Source organism: Mauremys mutica, chromosome 6 (genome assembly GCF_020497125.1).
Source record: "Mauremys mutica isolate MM-2020 ecotype Southern chromosome 6, ASM2049712v1, whole genome shotgun sequence".
NCBI lineage: Eukaryota > Metazoa > Chordata > Testudines > Geoemydidae > Mauremys > Mauremys mutica.
In genome coordinates, this window is record NC_059077.1 from 96,939,073 (window position 1) to 96,955,644 (window position 16,572).

General features: G+C 41.0%; 1 protein-coding gene and 1 non-coding gene across 8 annotated transcripts in view; one reads left to right on the forward strand and one right to left on the reverse strand.

The window, feature by feature from the left end:
* TLE4 (TLE family member 4, transcriptional corepressor) overlaps positions 1–16,572 on the forward strand; it is a 114,774-nt gene that overhangs the window by 74,403 nt on the left and 23,799 nt on the right. For 4 of the 7 annotated variants that reach the window (XM_045021299.1, XM_045021301.1, XM_045021300.1 and 1 more), the window contains one exon: positions 15,995–16,189. The exons of the other annotated variants lie outside the window; for them this stretch is intronic. In XM_045021299.1, coding sequence (XP_044877234.1) covers positions 15,995–16,189 — 195 coding nt within the window. The remainder of the gene's footprint in view (positions 1–15,994; positions 16,190–16,572) is intronic. 7 annotated transcript variants of the gene reach the window in all.
* Positions 13,013–13,114, reverse strand: LOC123373455. Its single transcript, XR_006580736.1, has one exon. It is a non-coding gene; the product is annotated as a U6 spliceosomal RNA (small nuclear RNA).

Here is a 16,572-nt window from a genome sequence, read left to right on the forward strand (position 1 = left end):
TACACAGCTCCCTGATCAACCCTGTGATATCCCCAGCAAGCCAGTCTGCCTAAAAGGCCAGCGTTTGTGTTTAGCTTTCTCCCTGAGGGCTAAGCCAGCATATTGCTGGCAGTTACAGGTGATGACACAGGTTCTTCTAAGCAAGCACATTTATTCTTAAGGTAAAAGCATTACAGAGAAAGCATATAAAAACAATAAAAGAACCTACACACAGGTTACAAAACTTACCAGTGGTCACCCCCAACTCCAGCACAGGCCTCTGGTATGTGCCAGTCCTTTAAACCCCACAACTGGGTTTTCCCTGTGGTTACAAGTTCATATCAGCCTTTGGCTCAGGAACCCAGAATGAAGGCTGCAAGTCTGTTTAAGCTTGGTCTTTTTATCCAAAAGTTATTTCTTTGTCTGTTTGATCTCTGGAGAATCCAGTTTGAACCAGAATTTGTGAGACTTCCTGGGAGTTGGTACCTCTCTGGAAGTGTTATAATCTGAGTGATTTGTTTTAATCATCCTGTTGTGTTTTCATTTCCTGGAGGAGCTGTGGTAACTCTCCCCTAGTGAAGTACGTACGGTCCCTGGCCCACAATGATACATATAATAAAATATGGTCTCCCAAGGATATCGCAGGAAGTTTCCCTACCTGCCACCAGGGTAACTGAGATAGGCAGAAAAGACTAAATGGGTTGACCCAGGTAATATACACCTGTCAGTCTGACATTGATCCCAGGCAAGATAATGAAGCGGCTGATATGGAACTTGATTTTAATAAAGAATTAAAGGACGGTAATGTAATTAATGCAAATCAGCATAGGTTTATAGAAAATAAATTTTACCAAACTAATTTGATATCTTTTTTTAAAGAGATTAAAAGTTTGGTTGATAACAGTAATAATGATATATTTAGACTTCACTGCATATAATGTTGATATATTTAGACTTCTACTAACTCTAGAACAATATAAAATTAACACGGCACATATCAAATGGATTAAAAGCTGTCTAATTGTCAGGTGTCAAAATGTAATTGTAAATGGGAAATCATCATCAAGTGAGTGTTTTTCCAGCGGGGTCCCTAACAGATTGGTCTTGGCCCTATGCTAGTTAACATTTTTATCAATGTCCTGGAAGAAAATATAAAATCATCACTGATAAAATTTGCAGATGACCCAAAAATTGGGGGAGTGGTAAATAATGAAGACAGGTCACTGATACAGAGCAAGCTGAATCTCTTGGTGCATAGGATGCAAGCAAATGTACTTTTTAATAGGGCTAAATGTAAATGTATACATCTGGGAACAAGGAATGTAGGCCATACCTACAGAATAGGGGATTCTATCCTGGGAAGCAGTGACTTTTTTAAAAAAAATTTGAGGCCATCCCAATGTGACACTGTAGTCAAAAGGGAATGCATAAACAGGTGAATTTCAAGTAGCAGTAGAGAGGCTGTTTTATCTCTGTATTTGGCACAAGTGTCACTTGTGCTGAAATACTGTGTCTGGTTCTGGTACCCACAATTGAAGAAGGATGCTCACAAATTGGAGAAGGTTCAGAAAAGAACCACAAGAATGATTAAAGGATTACAAAACATGCCTTATAGTGGTAGACTCAGAGTTCAATCTAGTTAGTTTAAAAAGAGAAAGTTAAGTGGTGACTTGATTAGTCTGTATATATCTACATGGGAAACATATCTAATAATGGGCTCTTCTAAGCAGACAAAGGTATAACATGATTTGGTGGCTGGAAGTTGAAGCTAGACAAATTCAGGCTGGAAATTTACCAAGGGTTGTGGTGGATTCTCCACCACAGACAATTTTTTAACTCAAGATTGGATGTTTTTCCAGATGATATGCTCTGGGAATTAGTGTGTGGAAATTCTATGGCCTGTGTTATACAGAAGGTCAGATTGGAACACAGCGGTTCCTTCCGGTCTTGGGCATCTGATATATCTATGAACAGAAATATGTTGATTAGAATTTGGCCAATACAGTGAGATGAACATCCCACTAAGAAAATTGTGATGTGATCCTTAATTATAAAGACAAAACTGTGCAGTTTAATGTGAAATATGGTAAGAATTGCTGTTACCATTTTGCTAAAATTTAAAACAACCAGATAGTCTCTTTGGGAAAACTAGCTACTTAGCTTGCACCACTACTACTGTAGATGTCAAAAATAAAATATTCATAAGTGTTTTTGATACTGTGTTCTAGCTCAAGTTATGTATCTCACCAACTCTAAACTGAGACGTCTGTGTAAACTGTTCTTAGGAAAAAAAACAGTGGTGTATATACACAGTGTTACTCCTGCCAATAATGTGATTTAAAGCAAACTTTTGTTAACTACCTGATCCTGTTTTTTAAAAAAAGTGTATTTTAAAATATTGTATTGACGACATAATGAAGTTGTGGCCACAGCCAACAAAAACAAGGAAATTAACATCTGAAGTTGGCTGCTGCTTCCTGTGCACAAAGTGGAGAGAGAATTGTGGTGGAAAATGTAATATTGAGCACTTACCTATCACCTAGTTTTTTGACTAGGGCTTACATGTTCAAAGAGCTGTACAAACATTAATCTTCATGAAAACCCCGTGAGATAAGTACATTTAATACCCATTTTACAGATGGGGAGGGGGGACTTGCCAGAGAAAACGCACTAAGTCAGAGGCAAAGCTGGGAATAAACTCGTGTGTGCCTGCTTTGTGCCTATGTTCTTTATGACTTGTACCTAGTTTTAAATAATCCCTGGAGATCAGTCTCTACAATTTGCACCTATGTTACAACCTTAATATTATGTGTATGTTTGTGTGTAAATGAATAATACATTGGGATTAATAAATTCACAGGCATGAGTAGCCAGAACTCTGTTTTACACGGTTCAAAGCCCCTCATCCTCTCTACAGTAATTGTGCCAGGAGCACTGGGCACAGAAGCACCGAACCTACTGAACATTATGCTTTTTAAGGTCATAGGTTACAACTGTCCTCTGCTATGTCAGAGCTTGTCTGTTTCCTCCTCTACAATGAGACAGCCAGTGGTTCCTCAGAAATATTTGAAAAGACATCATTTAGTAGTTTATGTGGAAAGCCTTGAATAATTCACACAACAAATGATTAGACAAGCACTTGTCTATCTGACTGAATTATTCTGCATGTTTGCTGAAGCTGTAAAGCAGGAGAACAGCATTCCCTTCTCCAGAGGGTTTACAGTGGTAGTATTGACCCACCTAGTTATTGGGTTTCAGCCTTTTGTTGACATTGTTGTAAATGAAAGCAGCCTGGACAGGCACTGAGCAGCTGGGCTGGATAATTGTGAAGGATTCATGCTTGTTGCTGTTACCCCCAGTGTTTGTCGTGGGTTGTTTGCTTTGACTTTTGTTGAACTGTTGACAAAAGCATTAGATACAAATGGGAACAAATAAAGTGGTGAGATGCCAGGAGGGCTTGGCAGTAATGCTGGTTTTCATGCTGACTTAAATGGGGAATGTGGACACTTATCTGGATAGGCAATGGAAGGTGTATTTAGTGTTTGTGCTCTTTTTTCCTCCCCCCACCCCCCTTTCCAATTTCAATTTCTGTTAAACATGTTTTGGCAAATAAAGGTGAATCAAGCATAGTGGAGGCACTATCACCAGTGCCTTAACTCTTTGGCCGTAGGTAATTTTTGGAGCATCTATTTGTGGCTGGGGTTGTTTTACTGGGCAAATCCAGTTCTGTGCATGAAAGGATTAAATGTAAAAAAGGGGGGAGTGGAATTGGGGCGGTTGGAGGATTAAATAGAACAGTATACACTGAAATAGTATAGCCAGCAAAATTGAAGTCATTTACTGGAACGCTTTTAATTTGGTTTAAACAAAATACTCTTTTGTATATTCAAATACAGAGTAGCTCAGCTGTTGTGAAGCCAGAAAATTAATGGTATTTTTAGTGAAATAGCAAAAGCATGTCAACAACATAGCTTTGGATGATAATGTTGGCATCCTATTCATGGGGAATTATCAATGCAGGTTACTGGACAACATCATGTGATTGAAAATGATTGAGCACAGGGGGAAGTTTGGGTATATGGGGAGTTTCTCTGCATGATGCTGGAGAGAAGGTGGCCCTGGCTGTGCCCATTTCATCCCCCCCCTGCCAGTGTAGCAATCCATGCTCTTCTTTCTGTCATCTTAACTTCTATCTTGTAGCTCGGCTGTGGGGGAAGATAGTGTCCCTTGCGAAGGCTTTACTGAAGAGAGCTATGTCTTGTATCCCTAGACACAGCCTCAGACTCAGACTTCTGATTTCCTCTGTTTAGGAGTATGTGTGAGCATATTTTTGCCTTGTATCTGAGACTCTTAATGCATTGTCCCCCTGTCTTGTGAGTCATGGGTGGAGGGAAGCGGTCTTGAAGGACTGGGACTTTCTAATTTGATCCTGAAACAGCCAGGGAGCCAGTGGCATGCATGTGCTGCAGCACTGATGGTATATGATCTTGAAGGTCTTTTATCACTCAGCCGTAGAGTTGCTACATATTGCTTGAGCTGAAGCTTTCACATAGTACTCAACCCCATGTAGAGTGAGAGACAGTTCAGTGTGGGAGTATCAAAGATGTAAATCACAGTGGTAGGGGCATCACCTGAGTTGAAAGGGCAGCAGGGTCTCCTGCCTGTCTGAAAATGGTTGTAGGCATTCCTTGCCACTGCTCTATGTCCAGTGTGAGCTAATGTTCCAGCATGAGCAGAACCTTGCAAGGTTTTCTGTCAAAAGTATTTGGCTCCTGCCTTCACATAATTATCACAAAATCCCAGTGTGGGGAGAAAATTGCATGCACTTATAGGGCACCTGGTTCTTTTGATAGTCACTTTTTTTTTTCCAGTGCCACAGTAGTAATATTGTTCCTGCTCATATTTTTGTGGCTACAAAGGAAGAGAAGATATGGGAGGATGGGAATAAAATTGCCTTTTACAACTGCCACAGTTGAGGCTCCAGTTCTGCTGCATATATTATGTCTGGGGTCTACTGCGTCCACACACAGCCCCTCTAACTTCAGATGGTGCAGCAGTCTGCCCACATGCTAAACACTGCGGGATCAGAGGCCAAATTGCTGATTAATCCTACCAATGTAAAAAGAAAGTGAAGAAATATCAAGCATTTCCTGTGCTGGAGGGTTTAGAAGAATTGGTGGTGATGTTACTGTAAATAGATTATGCACAGTGCATCCCAATAGAGCTTCTTCTGCAACAGTATTTTCTCTGGATCTCCAGGGAATATCCTGAACGAGTCTCAGATGGCCCTAAGAAGTTCTCATAGCAAATTTTAAAACTTGAATGAGGAAAAAGTGAGAAATCGGTGAAAGGTGAACACCTAAACAAAAATAAGTATCGTACCCAGAATTCTGTCTTCAGAGCATTTGGGAAATCCATTTTTGGTAATGAGAAAAGGTAGGGAAACAACTTGTAAATATTCTAGGGCTGTGTCTGTTTCTTAACACAGATGGATCATTCTCTGATTTCATATGAAATCCATTCCTCCTATGTCTGCTGCACAGAGTCAAGGGAGTGGTACTAGAAAAGCTTTCAGATTAATCCGATTTCCCCCAGTGACCTGTAGGTTCTGCCCAAAGCAGTCATCTACTCGGAAGAACAATAGACTTGGAAAGTCTGAAACTGAACGCTGGGGCAAGTTAGTGTTGTAAAGAGTTTGCGTTCGTGTGGGAATACTGGTGAATGGTCACAGGACCAAGCGAGAGAGAGAGAGAGAGAGAGAGAGAGAGAGAGAGAGACACGTGGTATGTTGCTTAGATCTTGTTTGGTTGTGGCCGCCTTCACATCATAAAGGAATGCATCAAAGTATAAGATGTCCTGGTGTCAGTTAGGTGGGGAATAGAATCCTAAAGAGACCAAGTAAAAATGAGAGCATAGGTGTGAAAGTGTTCAAGTAATTTAACATGGAAAAGTGTAAAGTAATATGATTAGGGTTGGAAAATGGAAAAAGAGGGATATGCCTGTGGTACACAACCTTATAGCAAAAAAGGTCTTCATTGGCAATTTGTCATGCGCCTCTGGGCTGCACCTAATTTACATATAATTTACATTGGATTGTCATCAGATAAATGCACATGTTCCATCTCTGTTTATGTATAGAGTGCTATAAGTGTGAACAGTGCTTTACACAAAACACAATGAAAAACAACACATAATTTAAGGGCTCCAGTGAAAGGAATGTCAATGGGAAGACTGGCTCTGTATCTGTGAAATCAGCGTATTTGTACATCTGGTTCTATCTTTGAGGTGGCCACATGCACTATGGAATACAGGTTTGAATTTATTAGGCAGCTGCATGGTTTTGTTTTGTTCACATGCCTGATAGGAAGGGTTTGTTTAAAAAATAAGTACTTCCAAAGAGACGTGCACAAATCGCCGCCGCCTTGCGTGACTGACTGTCTGGCACTCAGTTGCCATTTATAGAAATTTTGTATATTTCCTTCATGAAACTTTGTTTGGAGTCTTATATGGCAGTCAAATTTTAGATGAATTGTGGCTTCAGTTACTTTAAGTTCAGCGGAAGATAACTTCGTGTCCATTGCAAAAATGTTTTGGTCTTTTACAGTTCACAAGACTATGCCTACATCTAAATTAAGTAGAAACAGTACTTTTGGCCCATGTTTTAACCTGTAGGTTTGTAGCATGACCAGAAGGTAACACATCTGGGCACTAGCAAACCAAGTAGGAATCAAATTTGATAGTTAAGGACCCCTATACAGAAGAAGGATTCATCTTGTTGATATCTTTGGGCTGTAGCTTCATAACTATCCCTGAGAGCAACCAACATGACATTGCATGGGACATGAGACAGTCTCTGGGACCTTTTAACTTTAAATTGCGGTAAGGTTTTATAACTTTAAACCAAGCACTTAAATTCCACCTGGAAACCCACAGCAGTGTTTTGTACTTTCAGTATAAAAGTCCTTCTTAGTAGCATAGAATGTTGGTACCTGCTTAACTTCGCTGTCCTGTTGGTATATGAAGAGAACCATATACCAGTCTTGGCTGGAAGTGACAAAAATGTGGCTAACTATGGTAAGATCTCTATTGAAAAGTAAAGGGCACGCTCCTCTTACCAACAATAGGAGGAAAAAGTGCATTTGACATGAACGGCTACCAAAGCAGTACATGATCTAACAAGACTCCTTACTTGTGAACCTGTATTACAAATTATAGCCATGCTTCCTTACTGCCATTGTAGCCATTATAACCTTCACCAGCTCTTCTGCTTGTTTACCCCAACTAGCAGCATGATGTCAGTCTTGTCTGGATTGAACCCTCATAGCCAAACCCTAAAGTTAAACACTAACATGCATATTTGGTCACCTAAATTATTGGCCACTCAGGATTTCTGAAAATCAAGTCACTTACGTAAATGTCTGCATATGGGCTTGAGCACCTGACTTTAGGCACCAATTTTGAACATGTTGGTCAGAGTGGTGGGTTGAGAAGATGGAGAGCACATTTCAATATAAAAGTAACTTTTGGGTCCTTTATCTGAACTCAGTAATCAATGTATCTTGGGTTAATTATATTTCTTGGCCCTTTTGACCTCCACTTGTTTGTTTAATCCAGCGTACAGTATTACCTTGTAAATAGGAAACACCCTGAAATTGTCATTTAAGTGAACTTGTTAATGCCAGCTTCTCAGGGTTCATCCCAAACTGGAATGAACACCTTTCATTTTTATAAATAAGTAAATGAAACATTATGGTTTCCAAGACAATCCAGATGAAATATCTGGCTTTGCTATAGTAGCTAAACCCACACCAGAGGCATTGTTATCTTTATCCCTGCTGGGTAATTTGTACACTGCAATAGTTTGTTTGGAAATATGCCTGTTGTTGTTTAAAATGTACTTAATGCGAGATTAGAGAACAGAAGCTTTATTTTGTTTTGTTTATACAAGCTCATTTCTAAACCATTTAAAATAAAGAGTTTGAGTATGTATGGTATTTAAAAACCTTTCACATGATGGTTTTTAAAACAGATCAATTTCAGCATTAAAATGTTAGGAATTCAGCCAAGGAAAATTCAACTCAGGATTGTATAACCTAATGATAATGTATTATACCCGTCTTCCTTGAAAGTGATTGTAACAGCAGAGTTGAACCTGGTGAATTACATAATTTAGGAGTGTTTGCCAGAACACTGTTTTAGGCGGATTACTGCAGTCTTTTCTTAACAAAAGCAAGAGGAAAGATGGATCATATTATGAAGTACTTAAATAAGAGAATAGTCTTCTCAAAGCATCTAAAGATAACTCATTTGAGTAGAACAGAAGGTCATGTATATGAATGCCAGTTATCACACTTAACTACTTGACAGGATGTAGGGGAGTACAAGACATGGAGTTGTGTTTTTCAGTTGCTCTAGCCTGAATTAAAAATTTATTGGCTGCTCATTGCTGACATCAAAACATTTCTAGCTAGACTAAAGTGAGTACTTGACCATGCTTTTAACTTTTTTAAAAAATTGAGTGACCTGTCTAATGTAAAAAATGAAAGGCACAGCAAAGTAAAAGCTGCTGCTGCCTCTTGCATAATTCTTCGATGTTAAAGAGTCTGTTGCACATCAAAAAGTTTGCACAAGCACTGTTGTATATATTTACCTGCTGTTTTGAAGTAGGTGTGGTATGTATAGTGGATTCACTTTGGGCCCTGCCTTGGATGGTAATGCTTCAAGACTGTTGGAAGAGCTCTTCTCCCATAACTCTATCCACTAGAATCCTTGGTTTAAAGAGCTATTCTTGGGAAAATTCTTTTTGTAACAAATTGGGCTTTCAGGCCCCAATTCAGAAAAGCACTTACGCACATGCTTAAATCCCTCAGACTTTTTAGCTACTTTCTGACTTCAGTGAAGTTAAACACATGCCTAAAGTTTAACACATGCTTGAGAGCTTCACTGAATAGGGATAGTTTCCTGAATTAGGGCCTCTTCTGACACAGTTGTTTTATATTCTTAAGAAAATGCAATAGATGAAGTCAGGCACCGGTAATGTGCTTGAATGTTGTTTGGGCTGGAAAGCAGAGCAGTAGTGATCAAAGATTACTTGGCAATATTTCACTGGAATTTCATATAGTATGTTGCATACAAATAAGAGAGATGGATTTCAGCCTTGTTCAATACCACCTGTTCATATTTTTAGCACCCAGTTAATGCAATGATTAGTTAATTAATTCATTGAGTGTTCAGCTTTAAAAGATGGCTGCCCAAATAGTGTAAGGGCAGACCTACACTACAAACTTGTATCAGCACAACTGCGCTGGTAAAACTTTTAATATAATTTTGGATGTCCCAAATCATTTCTTCAGTAGGTCACGTTAATAATTGTTTTTATTATTTATATAGAAGTAAAGATACTTTAAAGACAGAAAACCAAGGTTTTTGCCTCAAGCAGTTTAGCTGCACCATGGGTGTAAGGGATGAGAGCCACAACTTTGAAAACTGAGACCAGATGCCTTCCCACCCACACCCCCATGAATGTAACCTGAGGGTATGTCTACACCAGGGGTAGGCAACCTATGGCACAGGTGCCGAAGGCAGCACGCGAGCTGATTTTCAGTGGCACTCAAACTGCCTGGGTCCTGGCCACTGGTACGGGGGGCTCTGCATTTTAATTTAGTTTTAAATGAATCTTCTTAAACATTTTAAAAACCTTATTACATACAACAATAGTTTAGTTATATATTATAGACTTATAGAAAGAGACCTTCTAAAAATGTTAAAATGTATTACTGGCACGCGAAACCTTAAATTAGAATGAATAAATGAAGACTTGGCACACCACTTCCAAAAGGTTGCCGACCCCTGGTCTACAGTATGAAATTAGGTCGAATTTATAGAAGTTGGTTTGTTAGAAATCGTTTTTATACAGTCGATTGTGTGTGTCCCCACACAAAATGCTCTCAGTGCATTAAGTCGGCGGACTGCGTCCACAGTACTGAGGCTAGCGTCAACTTCCAGAGCGTTGCACTGTGGGTAGCTGTGAGTAGCTATCCCACAGTTCCTGCAGTCGCCGCTGCCCATTGGGGTTCTGGGTTGAGATCCCAATGCCTGATGGGGCAAAAACAGTGTTGCAGGTGGTTCTGGGTACATGTTGTCAGGCCCCTCCCTCCCTCCGTGAAAGCAACAGCAGACAATCGTTTCGCGCCTTTTTTTCCTGGGTTACCTGAGCAGGCGCCATACTACGGCAAGCATGGAGCCCGCTCAGCTCACTGTCACCGTACGTCTCCTGGGTACTGGCAGACATGGGACTGCATTGATACACAGCAGCAGCTCATTGCCTTTTGGCAGCAGATGATGCATTATGATTGGTAGCTATTGTCATCATATTCCTGGGTGCTCTTTTAGCCGACCTCAGTGAGATCGGTCAGGGTGTCTGGGCAGACATGGGAGTGACTCAGCCAGGTCATTCCCATCTTCTGCCGAGCACTCAGGAGATGACGATGGCTAGCAGTCCTACTGCACTGTCTTCTGGTGAGCAGCCAAGAGATAATAGCTAGCAATCGTAATGCAGCATTGTGTGCTGAGCACCCAGGAGATGATGATGGCTAGCAGTCGTACTGCACCGTCTGCTGCCAGCCAAAGATGTGAAAGATAGATGGATCAAAAAAAGAAATTGACCCGGTTTGTTTTGTGAAATCAACGGCCTGCTAAACCCAGGGTTTGGAGTTCAATCCTTGAGGGGGCCATTCTGTGTGACAGTTGTTTATGCTTCTCCTTGATGCAAAGCCACTCCTTTTTGTTGATTTTAATTCCTTGTAAGCCATGTCGTCAGTCGCCCCTCCCTCTGTCAGAGCAACGGCAGACAATTGTTTTGCGCAAAACCAGTCGAGGAGGCAATGGCAGCGCGGTGATGAGAGGGACATGGTCATAGACTTCTCACAAATTACGGGCTGGGCATTGTGCCCCGGCTATGTGCACATCATGCTGATGAGCTCTGCGTGAGCTCTGCAAATACGCTTGCCAAACAGGAAACGAAATTCAAAAGTTCGTGGGCCTTTTCCTGTCTACCTGGCCAGTGCATCTGAGTTGAGAACGCTCTCCAGAGCGGTCACAATGGAGCACTCTGGGATAGCTCCCAGAGGCCAATACCGCCGAATTGCGTCCACACTCCCAATTCGAGCCGGCAAGGCCGATTTCAGCGCTAATCCCCTCGTTGGAGGTGGAGTAAAGAAATCTATTTAAAGAGCCCTTTAAGTTGAGAAAAGGGCTTCATTGTGTGGACGGATCCAGGGTTAAATCGAGGTAACGCTGCTAAATTCGACCTAAAGTCGTAGTGTAAACCAGGCCTGAGTTAATAAGAAAAAGCCAGTTTCAGGGAACTGAAAAGCGGGGAAGGGAAGCAAAGTATTTATTGTTTAGAATGCACACTGAAAGAATTTAAAAGCAATTCCTCGTGAGTCTGCCTTCAGAAATGAGCTGTGTGGTTTTGAAACAAAAGAAAGCTAATTAGTGTTTGGTTATCTCCTGATCAAAGCCGGGAGTCAAATAGGGAGTTCTCATCCCTGGAGGATGTTGCTAGTTCCAATCTTCAGGAAAAAGAGAATCCACTTAACTGTCCCCTGAGTGTACAGCTTGGTCATTTTTGCTTTGAAACCTTTGGCACAGACTTTGTTTTCTGTCTAATAACCTCTATTCCTAGTTCTGATGTGATTTTTACGACCCCCTAGTTGCTTGAGACATTATATTGCACATTCCGCTTGTTTTTTGCTGTATAATATACAATCTGAAATTAAATTGTAAGTATTTTACTGTGCTTAGGTGTGGGGTTGTTTGTTTTTTTTAGAGCTATAACCAAAAGATTATTTTTTTTCCAAAGGGATTCCTCAATACTTATTATAAATGTTTCTTACATATTGGTTCTTTATACGTTAAGGTTTCAAATAAGCATTTAATTGCTCTTTCTGATAGTATAAAACATTCTCTTTTTAGCATTTTCCTACTATTCTAAAACTGTGTTTGTCTAAATTCAGTTGCCATAAAAATGCATTTACCACTAACGTCCTTGAACCATGCTGGGCTTTGGAATTATTTTGTCAGTCTTCACTTTTTTTGAACAATGCCTAAAGATAGTAAGTGCTTTGCTCCTGAGTTGCAGAATTCAGAGCCAATAAGACAGGCTGATGGCTATCATTCTTTCTGTCTTTCACGGTGGTGAGTCCACAATTAAATTGCTGTATTGAATGCTATGGCTAGTTGAACTGCTTCTCTTATCCTGTGATTTGCTCTCCCTCTTACTAGCTCACTCCCAATACTCCCCTCTCTTAGTTTCCATTTTGGTGGTGCTGCTCTACGTGTCTCAGGTCTCTGCCTTAGGAAATTGCATGAAAGTTCAGTAACTGGAACCCCTTAACATTTGAGAACAGAAGAGAGGATCTGATGTTTCCTTGGCTTTTGTGGTGTTCTTCGGATTCCCAGAGATGGTTTACCCTCAATTCTTTTGAATCTGTATAACTTTGTGACCTTTGGTCTGTCTGCTTTAGGTCAAAGTAACTGTTGGTATTTTATATGTTGGGGCTGCTCTCATACAGACTAATTCTTGATATTGGAATGTATTTTTTCTTCTTTCTAAAACACCAGAAATGCAATTTGTGGTTAAGTTCTGTCTGTGTTCCTTTGCTCTCACGCGTTTATTACTCCAGAATGCTTATTGTTTCAGACATCATTAGGGCTAGAAATCCTTTGCAGCACATGTACACCCTTGGGCTCTCTCACTATGTCACGTCCTCTGTTGCACATACTACCTATAATTGTGTGCTAACATGTCCTTGTGAAACTCTTCATTCTATGCACATTTGTTTTGGAGTATGTTGTCTAGTCTAGGGTGTGCTGAAGCTTTGAATTGGAAGAAATTGAAACGGGTTGGGTGATATAGAAAGGACCCTGTGAATTGCTTTCTGGATTAGAATGGAGGCTGTTTGACTAGGCCTTGGCTGTTGCCATCTGATAACTTCAATATTTACAAGCTGGCAGATGTGGACAAGAGCAGACTTGATGGAAATGCTTCACAAATTTGTGTGCCATCCTTGCACAGGGACCATGCTAATTTCTGTGTTGTACCAATTTTAAAATATATGCTGCTGAGCTGTAATCGCTGAACCTTGAAGTCCCTATAAACTGATCAGAAAAGCTTTTTATTTTTCCACAACTTTTTTCTAATATTCTACCTCCCATCCATTTCTTTATTCAAACTGCCTTCCTTACCAAAAGATGCCAGTTATCCTTGCTACAGTCCTCCTTGTATGTGTGGTTAGATATCCTTTCCCCCAAACCTGACTTTTGTCTTTGCTTCACAGCTGTGCTCCTTAACTACTTCACTGCTTGTACTTACATGCTTTGGTTCTTTTTTTCCTATCCTTTGACCCTCAACGTGTAAGTAAGGGATTAGGCCTTACCTGTGTTACATCTCTCACAGTCAGTGATTACAGAGGAAGCTGTATTTTAAAGGATTTATTTTAAAGATCCACCTATGAAAGGCTAGCTAGCAGCTGCAGCCATTGCTTTAAACACCTGTTTTCCTTGCCATTGTGTGCTTGTACACCAGGAGAGGCCAGAGAAGCAACAGCCCATGCTGATAGAAGTATGCTTCAAAATTGCCTGGTATCTCTGACCTCCACTGTGTAGCCTAGTTTTATAGCAAAACTGAGATGGTACAGGTGTTCAAATACTTGACTGGAATTAGCACGGAGCCAGTTTATGAATGTAGCATTCAGACTGTGGAGTAGTGGTATGTTAATTTTGAATTTATCACCATTATTGTAACTATGATTAAAGATCTAGACTTGGATGCCTTTAGATCATTCCTTCTCATTTAATTAGATTACATTAAATGTTATAGTGGCGCTGCCAGAGCAACTAGAGCATCAGTGTAAAAAGCATCTTTTGATATTTTGGATATTTTTAATTTTGAAACTATTGGGGTATGGAAAGTTAACTGCTGCACATACGCCATTTTCTTTTTATTCCAGGTTTCTGACAGAGACACATAAAACATCAAAGTCCAGATGTTTAGTGACAGTCTTATCCACTAATTAACTTCATTAATTTTGCAATTAGTGAAGTAAATTCGTGGGTAAAATGCCATATAAAACATCAAAGTTTGCCTTTTTAATTATAGATTGTATAAAAAGATAATCATCACAACCTTGGATTATTTAACTCAATGCAAGTAGCCCAGACAGGGCCATGTGATATGAAATAGCTTTGTACTGTGGCTTTCCTAGCTTTTTACACTTAAAAACTACTGAGACAGTCCGTCTGAGTTCTGAGAATCTAGCCACAGAGAAAAAGGAAGCAAACACTGATTCAGTCCGGGTGTGGCTGAGTGGGAGTTAAGGTGCTGATTGGGTAAACAGAGGGAGTGACTAGAGTTGTGGGCAATGGAAGGTGAAAATATGCAATACGTTTACTTGAGCCTTGTCTGTACTAGAAAGAAGATACCTGGATAGGTATTCCAGCAAGTCCCCCTAGTGTAGACACATTTTGATTTCCCCCCCACTCCTACCCAACATAGCTATGCTAGCAAAAGCCTTGGTGTAGACACAGTTATACCAACAAACACAGTTCTTTTGCCTGTATGGCTTAATTCATTCAGGGAACTAGTATAAACTACCCTTCCAAAAGAATAATTCTGTGGTATAGGAGGAATATAGGTATAGCTATACTGGCAAAGACTTTCTTTTGTAGACAAGGCCATAGACCTCAGTGAATTAAGAGACCTCTTTCATATAAGAGGCATTAGCTAAGCTATAGAATGGCCACTGAAAATGTAAAGGCAGTTTGATGTGGAACAGTTCTGCCTAAAGTCTATAAGGATAACACAAAAATGAAAGGCAGGTTGGTTTGAATTTTGAAGAAGGTAGGAGGGCTCAACTTAAATCAAACAGCAGACTGAGTTCTTGAGGGAAATCATTGAAGCAAGATTCAATAGAATGAGTTGAAAATGCACTGGACTGAGACTTTGGGTGGGTTAATGGTGGAGAGGATGAAAGAATTTTACATCAGAGGAGAGTGGAAGTAACAGGAAGGCAGAAGGAAAAACATGTTCAGATACCACTGAAGGGATCTCTTTTTAACAAGACTCAGTCCATGTCTACATGGCAAACTTTGGTCAATGCATGTTACGGTGGCATAAAATTGCCACGGTATGTTGCTTGTGTGAGTGCATACTTTGCTCCTTGCATCAGCACGGTGTATACTCACCAGGAGTGCTTGTGTCTATGCAAAGTGTGGTGCACCATGGGTAGGTAACCCAGCATGCTACCTGCCACTGTTCAGCGCACTTGTGGGATGTTTTGGCAATGCACGGTGGGGCAGAAATGAGTTTCTCAGGGGTGACTGGGAGCAAGGAGTCAAGTTCCCAGCGTGCAAATGCATCTATCCCATAATGTCATCTTTATCCCATAATTTCACGCCTTTTTTTAAAAACATACCACAACTCCCCCCCCCAGCCCTTCTCACTGTCTGCCATCTCTGACAGAAGCATGGAGCCTCCACAGCTTTGCACTGTTGTCCTAGGCATTGCAAACACAGGATGCACAATCCTCCAGTATGTGCAGAGCCATGAGAGGAACTGAATCAGCAGGAATACAACTGTAATGGAGCATAGCAAGAACCAATTTATGGTTGGTGGTGGCATTGATGAAGCAGCTGTTTCTGGGCCCAAGAATGGAGCATTGACTGGTGGGATTGCATTGTAATGTTTGGGATGATGAGCTGTGGCTGCAGAACTTTTGATTCACAAGGCCACATTCGTGGATCTGTCTGTCAAGCTTGCCCCAGCCCTCTAGTGCAGAGACACCAAATATGAGCTGCACTGACAGTGGAGAATCAAGTCGTAATATCACTGTGGAAACTTGCAAGCACAGGAATGCTACTGGTCAATGGGAAATCATTTTGGAGTTGGTAAATCCACTGTGGGGGCTGTTGTCATGCAAGTGTGCAGGGCCATTAATTGTCTCCTCTTACACAGGATTGTGACTCTTGGCAATGTGCAGGACAAAGTGGAAGGATTTGCAGCAGTGAGGTTCCTGAACTGGGGTGGGGTTTTAGACAGCACGCATACCCCTTTTTTGGCAACAGAGCACCTTGCCACAGAATGCATCAACTGCAAGGGCTACATTCATGTCCATTTTACCTACACATACAGCAACCGTGGCTCTCTCAGGTCAGTATGTGTGAAGCTGTGATTGTGCTTAATGTCCCCCAGGGTGGAGTGGCAGGGGTAGGGATCTGGCCCCTGATGCCACATGGAATGTTCAGCAGAGTGTAGGGAAGTGCTATAATAGAGTTCTCCATAGACTGAAAAGAGAGGCAAGATTGTGTTTGTTAAACCAGTAGGTCCACAAGAGTCTGCAGTATCTGTTTTTGCTGCCAGAGAAGCCCCGTTATGTCTTGGTGCAACTCTTTCCTCTTCCTGCTGGGACTGCCTCCTGTCCATTCTTTCCTTCTCCAGGCTGTCTGCAGCGTTCACCCTCCAAGCCCTTTGCTCAGTCTGATGCAGCACTGGCTTGCAGGATCTCATTGAACATGTCATCCCGAGTCCTCTTC